This window comes from Fundulus heteroclitus, chromosome 2 (genome assembly GCF_011125445.2).
Source record: "Fundulus heteroclitus isolate FHET01 chromosome 2, MU-UCD_Fhet_4.1, whole genome shotgun sequence".
NCBI classification, from domain to species: domain Eukaryota; kingdom Metazoa; phylum Chordata; class Actinopteri; order Cyprinodontiformes; family Fundulidae; genus Fundulus; species Fundulus heteroclitus.
The window spans coordinates 25,918,047-25,934,901 of NC_046362.1; the positions used below are offsets into that span (position 1 = coordinate 25,918,047).

Genomic DNA, 16,855 nt, shown 5'->3' on the forward strand with positions numbered 1-16,855 from the left:
ACGATTCAGGTCTTATGTGGAGTGAAAATGAATATCTGAGAAGAATCCTCATACAGTTTGTCTGCAATTCACCACTTTACCATCTGTGGTAAAGTTCCCCTGTCTCCACAATGAGCGTATACATAGGTCAAAGTTGCTATGAGAAGCGCACATTTTCATGTCAAGTTTTTTTTGTTTTGTTTTTTTAAAGAAATCCCAACTTTTGCATGAAAAGTGAAGTACTAACGTTTCAGGCCTCATTTTGTGCGTACGCAAGCTTGATAAATGAGACCCCAGGCAATTTCAATTCTCAAAATATTATATCCTGTTACATTAAACCATTTATTTAGAGTTTCAATGTTTTCCATAACTGTGGACTGGAAACAATTCAAAGAACTGCAGCGCCGACGCCAACGAAAGAGCTCCCCTGTCATTTATAAAATGTAATGTTTTAGATGCAACATTTATTTCCCTTCAAAGGCTGCTTTGCTTTTATTCAGTCTACATGACAAATAAGAAAGTCATTGGTCAATGAAACTATTTGTCTACAAAGGTCTCTTGTGGTCTTAGAAACTAAATGGGAAAAGAAAAAAAGAAAAGGGAAATAAAAGAGGCACGCTGTGATTCAGCCTTAAAATCAAGTTTAGTTTCTTCTGTTTTTATAGCCAACATGCTCAACACTCGGATGTTTGGCTTTCATCCCCGTCTGGCTGTTTTGATTCAAAGTGAATTCTCTTTTTGTAAGTGGGATGAATATGAAGACTGAAAAATCAAACAATGTTTTTCATATACAGCAATCTAAAAGCAAAGAGAAAAATGACTTTTAAATGTACTTCAATCATGTGAACTATAACAACTGTGGTTGATTTTGTGTCCAGCGTTTGCCATTAAACAGAAATGACAGTTGTTCAGCTGAGGGAACAGAGAGTAGCCTTTTTGAGAGACAGAGTTTTTGCTAGATATGTCTGGCTCGTGCTGTATTCGGTTATTCTTGTGATACAATTTGGAGAAGGAAAAAAAAAAGGGGTGTGGAAAAAGTCACAATGTTTTAAAGGTAACAACCCATTGAAAACAGAAAGGACAACAGACAATAATTTCTTACCCTTGATTATATAGTGTGTAACTTCTGCTTGCCTAGAACCACACAGCAGTGTTTTGCACAGGTTGTTAAGCTTCACATTAAGTACAAAGACATTCATAATTTACATTTTGCAGACCTGGTTTTGAGACACACATACGTGCTCCAAACCTTTAATTAACCTCAGCTGAACATGTGACAAATCAAGAGCTGGTTTTCTTCCTACTAATCTGCAGCTTAATTGGCCTGTCTGCTGCTCCCTTTGTTGCAGCAGGTGTGTAGACTACATTAGCAAGTGAGCTGAACACCATGCACCAATCACATCAAGCTTGCAGTCATCAGTCACGGTGGCTTTAAAACTAGCTCGTCACAGGTTTCAGATAAAATGATTATCATGAAATAAAACTGTATTAGAAACATTGCAAATATTTCTTCCATTTAGCAAAAATAATAAAATGTGTCTGGATCTCAGTTTCTACTCCCATATCACTCTTTTCATCAGGAAAAATAAAACAAACTCCTAAAATACTGTTGTGATTCTAAATAATAACAGAGCTTTTTGACAAATAACAATCAATGGGATTTATTGCTGTCCTTGTGTTTTAGTCACAAAAAGACTTACTGCCACGGGACTGATAGGCCTAGTGCAGTTCCTTGCATAAGTACTAGTTACGGTTTTTCAAAGTAATTCAGGCTACAAACACAAACTTTAAGGTGTTTTATTGGCATTTTATGTGACAGGTCAACACAAATTAGTAAGTAATTGTACAGTGGAAGGAAAATTCAACCTGCTTTACTTTCACGTCCCTAAATAAGCTCTGTGAGGTGAAACTTCAGCGGCAGGCTTGTGTGCACTGTTCACAAAAAAAGCGGAGCTTGTTGATTTGATTCACCGATTTTATCAGGAAACTGTACGTCGGGACACAGATAAAAAAGTTTTGAGTTTGTTTTTTTTTTTGCCTTGGTTGGGACTATAAACATTGCAGATGTGTTGTTTGGCATTTTACAAAACAACACTTTGGATGCGCAGTTCTGTCTGGCCAGAATTGATGAATTCTACCAAAGTGTTGAGAGAAGAGAGAGAGCAAAATTTGGCAACATTTTTGAGGAGGCCACGTGAACCGTAGGTGCTCCAAACGCACCCCGTGTGAAGCCCGACGCACGGGCACGGTACAAAGGCGGCGATTCACAACATTCATCCACAAATCAGGAACAGATTTAAGGATCACGATAAAATGAGGTTTGCTGGACTTTTGGGTGCGGAGCGCGTTCCTTAGGCAGACCGCCGAAGTTTGACAGACAGTTATGGTTCTCATTTTGATCTGGGTAGACTGAAAGCTTAACTCAAAGTCATGTACAGCATGTCAAACTTTCACGGCAGCCACCTCCTGGCTTTTCTGAAGCGAATGGGCCTTTCGGGTAGTATGAAAGAACTATATGCTATTGCATGGCTGATCCTGACCATTCCCATGTCTATTGCGTCCGTGGAGTGTTCATTCTCAGCCCTCAAATGGATAAAAACCTATGCAGGGAACACCACTGGACAAGTAAGACTCTCTTCTCTGGCATCTCTGTCTGTTGAGAAGGAACGACTCAGCCAGCTGAAGCAGCAAGGACACCTGCATGACGGCATTATTGAACGATTAGATTTTATTTATTGGTAAGCAATGGGTGAGTAAAACATTTCGTACATTGCACTGGTGGCTGTTGGATTATGTGTGCAGTTTGTCTATTTTGTTAAACCGATGAAACGATATATTGATTGATGTACGCATTGGGCTGCATTGTTTGTTTACGTGGCGTATTTTTATTTAGTTCCATATTGTTAAAAGCCTGTGGCGCATGGTCAGTGCATTCTCCTGCACAACGTGCGTATTGAATCATTTAGGTATAGTTGAATGATGTCTCTTGAAGGCCCTGACTGCCACCCCACAGCACACCACTGGTTAGAACAGCCAAAAAACAAACATTATCACTAAGCCACTTGTAGCTTCGGCACCCTCAGCTTGGACTACAAAATGTCACCAAGAAATAAAAATGGCGGATTTGCAAAACTGGTTAGCTGGAAAGTCCATGACCTTATTTAGTAGCTCTGCAGCAAATACTGTGACGCAATTGTTCAAAACATTTAATAGAAAACAGGGAGAACTGAACGGCTTGAAAAATATGACCCAAACAGAATATAAAGATATCTACGCAGCACCAGGACAGACTACATTCAGATTTTCTGCACTCCTAGAGACTTCAAGTACACAACAAAATGTATTTAAGGGCGAAAAAAGTGGTTTTTCTTTATGATGTGTCACCTTTAAAGCATAATGAGTTTATAAAACAACAAAAAGTATATATATAAAAATCTTAAACTTTGAAAATATTACTAATTACCGTTCATCCCTTTTGAAAATGGAAACATATGGCCGTCCAACAACTTTTAAAGTTGAGAGAATAGTTTTCAGAAAAGCAACAAAAGATAGAAACTCAACTTTTTGGGCTATTTGCAAAACACTGTGTGGCAGAAAAATTAACACTATCCATCACCATGAACAGGTTACCCCATTGTAGAAGCATGGTGGAGGGGGCATCGTACTGTGGAGTTGTTTCTCTTCAGCAGTGACAGATAAGATGGGCAGAGATGATGAGAAGATGGATGGAGCTAAACAAAGGACAATCCTCAGACCAGGGTGGAGGTTTTACCTTCCACAGGACAATGCAACATACAACCAGAAATATATTGGAAGGATTTTAACCAAATGTTAGAGTAATCTCACAGTTCATATATGGATCTAGTTCAGAATCTGTGCCGGAAGAAAGGATGTTGTGAGACGGTCTCCATTCAATCTAATTAAGTTATTTGGCTAAAAGACTGGGTATAAACTTTGGTTTCTGGCTGTGAGACACAACTCAGAAGATTTGTGGCTGTAATTAAAATAAATGGTTAGGTCTAACTCAGGGGGAATGAATACAAAATCACTCGTCTCTTGCCTTCCACTTCAAAATTATGCAAAAGTTTATTAGAAATTATTATGCAAAGTTGTGCCATTCTGTTACCATGAAGGTCCATAACATCAAGTGCCAATAAAATACATCAACTTTGGACGCTGCAGTGAAACAAAACAATCCGTGGATCATTTTTTGAGCTGAATATTACAAGAAATAACGAAAGCAGAACAATTTTAGAATAAGCGTGGCAGGTTTGACGTTACCTCTGGTTTCCATAGTAACTTCTTGTGCTTCTGGCCGAGAAACTTTCGGATGTGGGATTGATATCTGCTCTCAGCCCCTCCGATGATTGGCTCACCATCCTTCACAGAAACAAAGAGAAAAAAAAACAACAACACATCACGCTCTGAGTTCAGCATTTCACAAAGACTGAGAACGTACTGACGAATCAAGTCGAAACGGCTCAAAGCTGGAGGTATCCACCCATCTGTGCATGCAGGCACGGATCTATCTGACAGTCACTGAGCTAATGTGGCTCAACACATGGCAAATAACTAACACATGAAAGATAGTAACATCATAAGGTATAGCCAGATCATTTTCTAATCCAATTCAAGTGGCATAAAGTAATGACGATGAAAGCTCATAGGCAGACACACTTGGAAAAAAGCAAGCCAAGAAAACATAGGATTATATCCCCAGAAGGCAACTATTAACACCCTGCAGCTTTTCCTTTTCATCATTTACTCCTAATCCAGCCCTTGATTTGCCAAAGCTCTCACGTCCAACTTCCTTCACCCATCCAGCCAAGACCCTCTCTCGAAGAGGCCCGCTCTCTCCCTCTTGATCCGGGATTTAGTATGACTCTCCAGCCAGAGAGCTGCTGGGCTCCCCTCTCTGTGGTCTGCTAAGCAGCATGTCCACGTTAATGCCGGAATGATGCGACAGGCGGGACGAAGCGGAGAGCAGGGCAAGTTCTTTGGGCAGCTGCGAGAAGCTAAAAGGCTGCTTTGGCTCCCAGAGGATGGACCAAAGTCACAGGGCTAAATGAGTGGCAGAGCATCCCCCATTTAGGAGAAACGTCAAAAAAGAAGCAGAAGCACCCCTCCGCCGAGACTAGCAGCAGAGATTTTTCAGCACCCCGGAAGATGAGGGGCTTTTGTACGGAAGGTGCCTGTGTTTGCAATAAATTCAGGGGAGGAAAGGGAAATTTTTGACAGAGGGGAAGCAAAGGAGCTGTCGGATGCCGAGCCTTTGATTACTTTTTTAACTTCCAAGGGAGGAAGATGAAGGAGGGCAACGAAGGTAATGATGAAAAAAAATGTGACAAGAGGCTCCCTTCCTGTCTGCCACCAGAGGAGCATAAAGCGCTTGATGTTTGTGAGCATCGAAAAGCGCACAAACAGTCTGGCTTCCCCACAAACACACACACACTCACACTTGCACAAAGATCCACTCGATAAAGGATAAAAATTTATATTGCATCAGTAGGTGTCTTTTATGACATCAAGAGAGCAAAAGAATAAGAACGGAAGAAAACAAGACTTAGCGGTCAGTAAAAAAACAAAGATGAGATGAATCACGAGGCGTTTGAACAGCGGGAGACGGCCTCTCGATGCCTGCAGCAAAAGTCTATTTTTTGACACATCTGTAGAAAAGCTAACATGATGTTGCACTTTAATATTCCTGCAGTTTCACACCCTTCTATATCAGATCACTCCCCATCTTATGGAGGCAGATTGAAAAAAAAAAAGCTAATCATGTTTTATTGAAACATGTTGAAACTGTTGTACTCTGTCTTTTAATAGAGAAAGAAAATGGGAATTTAATTCTCATTTAGTCCCCCTTAGACTACTCTGTGGTTTCCACTACTTACAGTACATGACCATTCAAATGTTCCCGGATCAGAGCACATCTGGAAAACTTAGTTTTTGCATGTGGAAGTCTATGATTGTGCTGCTACAGTTACATCTCACAATCTAGGTCTTATTGCTTCATCTTTCCAGGCCATACAACCACAATGTTGCCACCATGGATCTCTCTCTTACACAAAGATCTTCCTTTGCCATCTAGTGATTTTCTCCCCCATAAATTTCAAAGGTTTTGGCACCTCCACCACCAGTTTTGGTACTGCATGAGTCTTGCTGCGGAGAGATAAAAACACCATAAGTGTTTAAATAAGTGTTATAGCAGCACATAGGGATGAATTTTAAGGGGCTACCTGTACAGAGTGCTGTGTACCACCAGGTGTGCCATCCTGCTATTTTGTCAAAGAGCTTTGTGCGTACATATATGCGGTAAAAAAAGTGTGCTTTTAATCCTAACCACAGAATTTTTTTTACACTGAGACTCGAGTGTTAACTGTATTGTAAACCTTTATTTTTACTATTTTTCTTCATTCTCCTCCATTGCATTTGAACCTGAACGGCGAATAACTTCCTTTAATCAACCAGACAACGCATTCTCACTCCCGACTCGTCAAATACTGACGCTCGGTCAAGGCGCCTGCTTGTCAAATACTGACGCGACGGGTGTACCCCTCTCGTCACGTGTTGACATGCAAGGTGCATGAGAGGTTGTGGCAGGAAGTTGTGAAAATGTTACATGAACTGCAAACTGCGAAGCTAACCCTAACCCATCCCGTCCCCTTAACCCCAACGCCTAAAGCTAAAGAAACACTAGTATACATGTCACCATACACCACTAAAGCTACCAGCAGCAACTTTGTAGGCTAAAGTTTTCATTGCAAGTCACTTGCGTGTCACAATGTCATGCACCCTGTGCGTCAATATATGATGAGAGGGGTACCCCCGTTGCGTCAGTATCTGATCAAGCGTTTGATTAGCTGGGAGTGAGAATGCGTTGTCCAGAATATACACACAGCTTCAAAATGTGTCTCCAAAGCTGGAAGCCCTGTTCCACCAGGGGCAATGGCCCTGATCCTGCTCAGTGAGATCGTTTTAGTTGCGGCCACAGCAGTTGCAAGACTTTTCTTACTCTGCCAGTTTGTTATTACCGATCCGTATTCAAATTATCCGATGATCGATCCACTCTAATGTCCGAGGCCCACAAGCCGTGAGGAGGAGACCACTGCTGCAGCAGGCTTCACTGTGCATCCAGGATTATGAACTGCTGCTATCTCAACGTTTTATGTGTTTACGCGGTTTTCATTAAAAGGAGTTGTAATTGTTACCCCAGCTTTGTGCATTGCTCATTGCTTTTTGGACACGTTCATAAAATTTGCAAGGTTTTGTGCCACTTAAGAGCATTTAGCGTGAGCCAGCCGCAAGCCGCACGCTGCAAGCCTTTACGGCGGATGCCTGCCCTGCCTGCGATCCGACTTTCACAATCAGAACACGTTCGTGACAGTTTGAACGATGGTTCCACATTATCCACAAAGACTTCTCAGTCTATGCATACCGATTTCAGCTTAAAGAGAAAATCTTTTAGGAATAATGGGTTACCCAGAGAGAACAAGCCACTCGTTTATTCGGACCGACTGCCTCAAAATGCTGCCTCAGCCCGATCCAACTCCAGTCTGCTTATCAATGCAATTCTAAAGGTACAGTTCGCTCATTGACCCAAGGTTGCACTTCATCCTTTATCAGCTGTATCTCTTTCTCTGTGGTAATGTGTATTGACTTTAAACTTCGACTAGATGTTGACATTGCACACTGCACACTTCACATAGATAAAGCATTTTTTTTTTTTTTAGAGGACTCATTACTTCGGCGTTACAATCTCCTCTTCAAAAGGAAATCTTAATTTCTCTGGCACGAGGCCTAGAACATTGCAATCGCGTTTTACTGATAATGAAAGTTGATGCTAACTGGGGCCTGTCAGACTGTGTTATAAATGAAACTCTGCACTACGGCAAAATGGGGAATATCAATCATGCTGATATAGGACTGCTTATTTATCATGTGTTTATAGTCCCATTTACCTTTTTGACTTTTACTCGAGCAGAATGACAAATCATTTGCTGCCCAGTAAACATTTATATGTTAAGGGAGCAGTGCATCATAGCCATAAAGAAAAAGTGAGGGACAGGAACAATTAACTGAAATAAGTTGTTTCAGGCATGAACACACACAAGGGAGGGCTGGTCAGCAGCAAAGCGCTGAGTGATGGATCCGCTGTCCATTAAGTGACATCGTGTCACAGAAATCCATCAATCCAAGCGGCCGGCCCGACACCTCACTGTAGCAGGAGCTGGCTGCCCATTAGTTACCTTCCACACTCCCCGTGTTTACAGTTCAAATTTATGACACTGTTGATCCTTGCCCTGAGTAACAACTGGAAGCTGCGTCCTGGAATACCAATGAGCCTAATTAATCTGTTTTAGTAAACACAGACAGCCAACTGTACAAGCAAGGAGTGGCAGACAGAGAAGGAGGGTAAGGAAGAAGGCAGGGTTTATTTAATTAAAATGCACTTTCTTCACTCAGCTAGGCGTGAAACGGCCAACAGGAGACAGGTGAGAATTAGATATTTCCCGTTTAGCTGAATTACTCAAATTTCTTATGTTGCAGTAGGTGTAATAGAATCTTCCAAAAAAAAACAACTTTCATAAACGATACAAATCACAAGTCAGTCTCGACCCCAGGTTTTATTATTAAATATGCAAAATGTTAATGGAACAACCTACGTTATGGATTGATACTTAAGTTCATCAACCTCTTTAGACGTTTGGATCATCCATTAGCATAACTTTTCCAAGATAATTTTCCCGGACTCTTAGAATTTTGATGAAGAGATGTCTACTTTAGGTAAGATATTGATTACTCATCAGCTTCTTGCTCAAAAACGCTGTTTCAATTTTATTTTTTTTAATAATAACACAAATGGAAAAATTATCCATTTAATCTCAAACATGTTGTCTTTTTACTTTATTATAAAGGTCCTCCTTAATCTGCAAACATAACCGTTTAAGCCTTGACGTGATGTTCATACTGGGACACTTAAACATAGAGGTCCCATTTTGCGTCAGACAATTTTGGAACAATAAATTGACATGGATTTAGACATTTTAAGTCTATGTGACTCGGTGGAACAAGCTGCAATACACTTTCAGAGAGCAATTTACGATCCATCTATGTAGCAACTCCGCCACATGGGGAGAGGGGTGAGATAATGAGATAAGATGGAAAGTGAAGGAGAAAATGAGCACAAAAGTCAGTGGAAAAGATATATAGCACAGGACAAATGAACAGTGACAAATTTAAAAGACCCCAAATATGCCCAGTGGTGCAGTAACTTAAAACATAAAGAGTTACTGTGAGACTTTATAGTAATGCGAAGAGCATCGAGCGAGGAATTCTGTTGGCTAAAGTGACTGGAGAGTCAAAGTCTCTTTACAACCTCTCTCTCACCCGCAACATAGTCTGTTTCCATTCAAAGATCACACAACTCTCTGAAGTGTTACGAGCACTCTGCAGCCCGACAAGTGTGATGTGAAATCATGTAGAAACATGGATTTTTATGATTTTCAACCTGTCTTAAACATATTTATTGTATGCTATTTCTCTGAAGTCTGCACAGTGGACAAACAAAACCATTACCCTACTTTAATTTAAAAAAAATCAAGTTGTATCATGTTATCATGCCTACAGAGGTGCTTTCCATATTTGCAAGCGTTTAAGTTCTTTTATGTTGAAGAGCTAGCATTGTAATGGATGAAATTTAGGCTCAGATATAATTTAAAATAAGAAAAGGTAAATTCAATTCCGCTGACTTGTTTCAGTTTAATCAGAACACCTGAAATGGTGAGGTTTTCTTTTAAAATGTTTTGATCTACAGTATAATTAAGAATAAGTACACTTGACAGACAGCAGATCTGCTTGTTGCGTTGTTAAACAGGGCAAAATTGATATAAATAATACAGGGATGCACATGCTGGCTATGATGTGCAACAAATCACAGGAGAACGTGCCTCAGGTATTTGCCTGTTTCCAAACGGGGATAGTCTAACCTCTCCAGACATGCTCCCCACACAAGATGAGTGCCTTCTTTGTGCCGGCAGACATATGCAATGTGACACCAGTAGTGGTGAGAATTGCTTAAATAATCTCTTTTTGTAACATGGAAAGAGTTAAGCTGAGTTTGATTAGCTTTTAGCTCAACTCTCTTGTACTGAGATGGAATACGTGCCTCTTTAAAGGGAACTAGAGCCTGTGGATCTGTTTCTTTCAAAGAGCCATTCAAAAGAATAGCTTATTTGTATATCAGCTATATCCTATTGTGGTTTAGATTTCAGTTTCTGCTCTTTAATATGTTTTCTTTTTTATTTTAGTAGATGACCTGGACATAAATTCGGTGTCGTTTCTGGCAGATCTACTATATTGCTTTGCCAGTGTCATCAACAAAGAAGCCACTGGATGGGCTTTGGCTCACATAAGTTATTTTGTATTTTCGACCTCCGAGTTCTCCGTCTCAGTCAGTGTAACTGCAAAGACGAAACTTGCGTGTGAGAAAAATGTCAAAACAAAGAACAAAGGATCTCGATCATTGTATTTCATTTTAAAGCTGATCAACACATTCAGTTTGTTCAGGAATGACACAGCTCTACATCTCTACAAATATATCGCCTAAAAAAAAAAAAACCCAAACAGTCCCTTTGAACACAGAGAAATGGGTTTGTTTGCAAACACTCGCTTCTTATAATATCAGTTCATTTGATGAAATTTGTAATTAGCCCTTTGTTTGCTCATTTACTGAAAGCTATCCGACAAAAGCTAGCCAATGTAATTACAGCAAGTCTAGCAATGGCACGTCAGCAAACACTGCAGGAAACTGACATTTGTTTTTTTTTGCTTGCAGACTGCCATATGTTGGAGCGGCTGCTCTGGGTGTTGGCTAATGAAACCGACTGTCCTGGGAACCACCTTCGAGATCCTGAACGTGAGCACTGAGAGGTTGAACGAATCGCCGCCCTGATCTCGCCATCAGCCGCTCTGTTCTATTTCAGTGATCACAGCCGAATTCCTATTCCCCTTAACAAGGTTACCGGGCCTGCTAAATAGAAAGCGGCGGCAACACATTCAGTTAAACTACCACAGAACGAAATCCCAGGCAAAAGAATGAAGGGGGTGGTACTATTTCCGTCCCACCGTTTGCATTATTCATGCAAGAAATAACATGCCGGTCAATGAAATAACATTGAAAAGGCTGAGTGGGAAAGCGGGAACAAAATGGAACATAAATAAGAGATGGCTGCAGTCGATAATAGGAGTGATAGAGTCAGGAGCTTCAATTCATTGGCTGGAAGATTAATGGTGCAGAAATGACTAAAGCAGAGAGACAATAAGGAACAAAGACACAGGGGGGAGGAGAATGTGAGGCAAAGGGAGAGCTGGACAGATGGGAAGAAGAAAAACTGCCCGCAACTGTTTCTGGGATGTTTCTATCTAAGAGGGACATCTATGGACTGCTCTAAAAGTGGTAGCGCTGAATATGTTTGCACATGTGCGAATATTGTTCTGTAATATTGAAAACAAGAGGTCAGCATGGATAGATCTTCACTGTCTTCCTTGTTTTTTTTTTATTTATCCAAATAATCTATCAACAGAGGTTCCATTTTGAAAAAAAAAGGGGCAACTGTGGCGAGTGTCCTGCAGGTTTTGGGTGTGTCCTTGTTCCAACACATCTAATTCCAATGTCTCTGAACGACCTTCCCAGTCTGTTCTGCTCTGCAGAGGCCTGCTAATCTTTTATACGTTTCATTCAGGTGTGTTGAATCAGAGAAAAATCTGAAACATGGATGCCAGATGTTTTTATTTTTTTGGTCATATTATCATTACCTTTTAAAGAAAGTAATTATATAGTTTGCAGCCTCCAACAGGTTTTATCCAAGAGAGTAATGTGATAGGAGGGTGTGTTCAGGGTGTTCAGTTACTTATCTGCCACACCTACTGTTTTGCATGCAGACAACAAGTAAAATTTTGCCCTGATCTGACCAGAGCACCTCCTTCCACATGTGTACTGTCTCGCCTACATGATTCATAGCAAACTTAAACGGGTTTTCTGATAGCCTTCCTCAGCTATGGTGAATGACACATTGTCCTGGTAGGTGTGCAGGAAATTCTTTTTTGGATCATGAATTAAACAGCTGTCGATAAGCCTTTTGAAGCTTGAAATATTGTTTTATAACCCGATTTAAAAGTCTCCAGACCTTTATTTCTGACCTGTCTGGTACCTTGTTTAGCCTTCACGATGCTGTTTGTTTACTAAAGTTCTTTAACAGGCCTTCACAGAGCAGTTGGATTTACTCCAATTGAGGGAGCTGATTTTTTCTTTGCAGATTTGTATTTGTACAAAAATGAAAATAATGAATGTCTAAGTGCTTGGTTGATTGTACATTTCTATAAAAAAGGATGAAATATTTCAAATTGGACAAGCTGGATTTGAATCAAAGTTTATAAAATCTATATCCTACACACATTTAAAACATGTTACACCACATAAGTTCTGCACTTTGTAATCTAAAAAAAAAATGTAGTTTGGTGGAGAAATAAATTAAAAATAGGCCCAACTTTTCCACCTAGGCTGATTACAGCTGATTAAGTGTGACATGGGGCAGCTGGCAAATGGGAGAGACAAACAGTGAAGTGCCAATCATCCCTGACCTGGTGGTGCTCGGTCTGACCTAATCATCCACAGCGACAGCTTCAGAGAAAACAAGGCACCGTCAGCCGGGCATAGAGGCAGACACTGACACATCCAAACACTAAGGGCACATGAATGTTCACAGCACATACAGTATGTTCTAAATAGCCCTTATTTGTTGTTTATTTCCACTGGCTTATAAAAACTTCAGTTTTATATTAAATAATGTAATAAGTAACAGCAGTTTTTTAAATGGGGTAAATAATAGTAGATAATGTTGACCGTATAGGAAACCAGGACTCATATATCCGGTGAATAGATGACAAACCTCTCCAAACTATGGGTAAAAAGTATAAGGAATGACAAAAAGGCAATTGTCTGAGAGTGTGGGTTCAGGTGTAGAGAAATCTACAGAGGAACTCAGCGGCAAAGTTATGAATGTCTACGGCCTGCAGGTGGAGAATAAAAAGGTGACATTTATGGTTTAAATCCTCTAGGCTGATCAGAGCTGATTAAGTGTGTTAAATCCTTTATTTGAACTGAAAGCGTCGACCAAGCCATAGTTAAAGGCATTGAAAAAGGTACTAAATTATGTTTTTGTGACATTTGGATTTAAAATGTCCAGAAGACAGAATTTCAAAGTAATTTATTGATGTTTGTGAGTGATTAATTCATAGTAACTGGGCCATTATTCATGCATCGTGATAATTTAATTTGACTGCCGCAGGAAACCATAGTTAATTCATAATTGTCAACAGAGAATTACTTTTTAGTAAATGTTATTCAAAAATACTGTACAGCAATAAACAATAATATAAAATGCATAAAAACAAACACAGAGAAATAGCATGGGTCTGGTTTCAAAGTTTAAGTGCAAACAGCCTGTAGGCCAAGTGATCAGAGAAGTAGGTAGTTGATGTGACTTTAAAATAGTTTTCATATTCCCTTAAGCATTTAAAACCCCATTGCAAATAATTCAGGCTCTGTCTATGGTCCTGAACTGATTTACATATGAGATGAATGGCACAGAAGGCTAACCTGTTGGTTAAATTTACCTCTATACCCGCGATTCCAATTATTTAAGTCCATAATAAATGCCTTTATCAAAACGAAAACATATTTCAGTTGTAAGTTTTTTTTATTTTGTTTGTCTACATGACAAGACAAAAACTAAAAAAATACTGTTGAAGTAATTTTGCAACAAGCTGCTGAAACTCTGAATATCAAGAGTTTGGCATTTTAAAAATGTGTTGTGACACATTTGAGTTTTACTTGCTATGTAAGAGATCTTCCGTTAACGTTAACGTTTACATTGATGTTAACAATAAAAGAACGGTGACGGAAACACCGCACTGATGGCTCCAGCTTCTGGTCTTTTTCAGTGATGTAACCACTAAGCTGAAGCTTAGGTCTCCTGCTCTGTGTGGGAGTGCAGAGCATTGCTTTTACTGACTAAAGTGCAACGTTTGTGAAATGTATTCTGGAGTCAATTAACTTTAAGCCCCTAGAAAAGATGTTACGAGCCAAATTATCAAAGACTCATTTCAGTACAGAGAGGACGAGAGCTGACGTTAGTCTGTCCCTTCGGCAAACTCCTTCCTATGCAAAGCTCATCAGCAGAAGTAAGACGGTAGATTATTTGTCACATTTTAAGCAAATGTGCTAACTCGGTCCTGAGATGTTCCCAAAACATTTAAGCAGCTACATTTGAGTTACTATACTTTGCATGAAATAAGAATTCATTGCCAGGTAGATTTTTAGCACCGTAATTCACAAAACATTGATTGTTCTCTTCTGAAACACCTGTAATTCCATTAAAATATCTCGACAATAAATATACTGTGCTCTGGAATAGCTGAAACTGTTTATATAAACAACATAAAACATTGTAACAACATGCATTTTGGAAAGATATAAACAGAATTGGGGGGGAGAGTGTTCCTTAAGTGCAATAAATACAGTTTACCTCAAGAAACTGTGAAAGATGATTTGATTTGATCTGCTATTTTCTTTGGGATATGTGCATTACCTGTTTAAAATGATATACTAACTGCATGTTTCTACATAGATTCTACTTTTATTTCTCTTCCTTGACAGTAACGCTACTAGTGACATGCATTTTCTTTCCAGCAGTAAAAGTTGATAGGCATAGAACTGCTCTGACAACCGTTGAACAGGGCAATTTCCTGTAGAGCCTAGCATCTAAAAATATATTGACTAAACTCATGCTCACATTCCCCTCTCCTTTGCTTCCTCTTTCCATGTCAGTGCATGCTGAGAATTCAGGATTTTCTTTTGAGCCGTGTGCTAGCAGGACATCAAAGAATAAAGATACTAAAATACTCCCTAATCCCACTCCCCGCTGAGCCATTCCCCTGACCTAAACCTTGGGTTGTTACATGTGGTACATCTCCATCCATACCAAACACGGAGCTTCATCCAGGACACCTAGTTAGTTAAAAATGAAGCACATTAAATTTAGCGCTTTATGAATTATGAAAATACCATAGAAGCCATGGAAAGATTAAAGGCAGGATGGTAATCGCTGATCTGGATGATACTCTTCATAACGTCAACAATTAAAAATGAATAGGTATTCATGAGCACGTAAACCCACATACAAATGGAAGGTTGACATTTGTATATACAGTATTAAATAGTGATGAGGTAACCATGTAGCATCGAAATTGCTGTGCGCCTACCTATGTTTGGAGAAAACAGAAATGTTTTATTAGCGGTTAAACTTATGAAAGGTAAAAAAGGTAAACACAGTCACTTTAAGGTATCAAAAGAAAATCCACTCTGCTGCACTTCTCACCACTGAGCCTAGCAATCTCCCTCAATTAAAGATTTTTGTTTTTGAGCTTGTCTAATGGATGTCTATGAGACTAGCAAAATATTTCAAATGATCTCTAGCCTATTTGAAATAAATCTGTCCAAAACAAATGTAAAACTGGCATCTGTGTTCATCAGGATCACAGCCGGCAACAGGAATGGGACCACCGGCTCAGTTGCCCCTGACCCATGATGGATTAGGGGTGTAGAACTGGACCATCGGGCTATAAAATCAAGGCCTAAATTATGGTTTTAAAGAAAGGTCTGTTTGTGAAGAAATGCTTAGTATTGATATTTAATAGGTAATTAGCCAAAGTTTCATGATGAGCTTTAGCACAGGCACCAAAAAAGTTATTTTAAAAAGTTACATTTGAATGATTGATTTTATGCATAATTGAGATTTTCATTAGATAACTCAGTTTAATTACTTCATTGATAACTAAATGGAGACCTTAAAAATATTAAAGAGTGATTTATTTATTTGATATACATATTCCCAACTTAATTCAAATGACTAAATTTAAGAATGCAGTATTTTTATAACTTATTTACTTTTGAGATTTGTGTCACTGTAAGTGCTCTGCAGCAGGAAGTTCATCTAGAAACAGTTTTAAAGAGAAATCCTACAAAATCCAAAGTATGGAACGAAAAGTGTTGGGGAAGGAAGTATGGGAGAACATCAATTGAGAAAGAACATGATAGGATGCAATATCAATAATGTCTTAAAAAGCTCCGTCTAAATTCTATTGCTACTATTTAAAGAATGTCATGGGTGGGGTCCATCTCAAATTATCTTGTCCCAGCCAAGTCTGTCAGCTGGCCTGATCAGCAGTACAGAAAACCCTTTCACTTTCTCATGCAGATTTTTCATCCACAACAAGACTGAAACTCATGCTGGAGGCCAAAAAAGTGCCAAGAATGTAGGAAAAATCAGGAAGAATGGGCAGGAAACATCCTGGTGCAGATGTCAGATCTGCCCATGGTGGTCCACTGACGTAGGATGGCCAGGCGAGTGCAAAGACCTCAGAAATGTCTAAATTTGTTGCAATTAAACAATGTTTGTAAATTCTCGGAGAGCCTGAAAAACATATGATGGCCTTAATCTTAACTTTGAATATTGTGAAGGCATCCAAAATCAGCACAACATAAATTTAACACTTTTAATAAACTGGGATTTCTTTACTCTACAATAGTCTCCTTCACTGACAAAATGCATTTTACTGCTGTGCATAACTAACTGTGTATGATAGGTAAATTTAATAGTCGGTGTGTGTTTCTTTAATCATAAATATATTAATGACCAATAAAGCTAATACTAGCTCAGTGTCTGAGTGGAGATGTCCCAAAAAAAGCAGGTGTGAAAACTGATGATGCGCATTAACTAGATCACAACACTGGACCCAAAACAATCTGAATAAA

The 16,855-nt window shown here is 39.4% G+C and overlaps 1 protein-coding gene across 1 annotated transcript in view; it reads right to left on the reverse strand.

Annotated features, from left to right (window-relative positions):
• Window positions 1-16,855, reverse strand: part of b4galnt4a (beta-1,4-N-acetyl-galactosaminyl transferase 4a) — a 217,044-nt gene that overhangs the window by 101,180 nt on the left and 99,009 nt on the right. Inside the window, exon 3 of the mRNA XM_036151546.1 lies at window positions 4,261-4,359. Within this exon, the coding sequence (XP_036007439.1) occupies window positions 4,261-4,359 (99 nt within the window). The remainder of the gene's footprint in view (window positions 1-4,260; window positions 4,360-16,855) is intronic.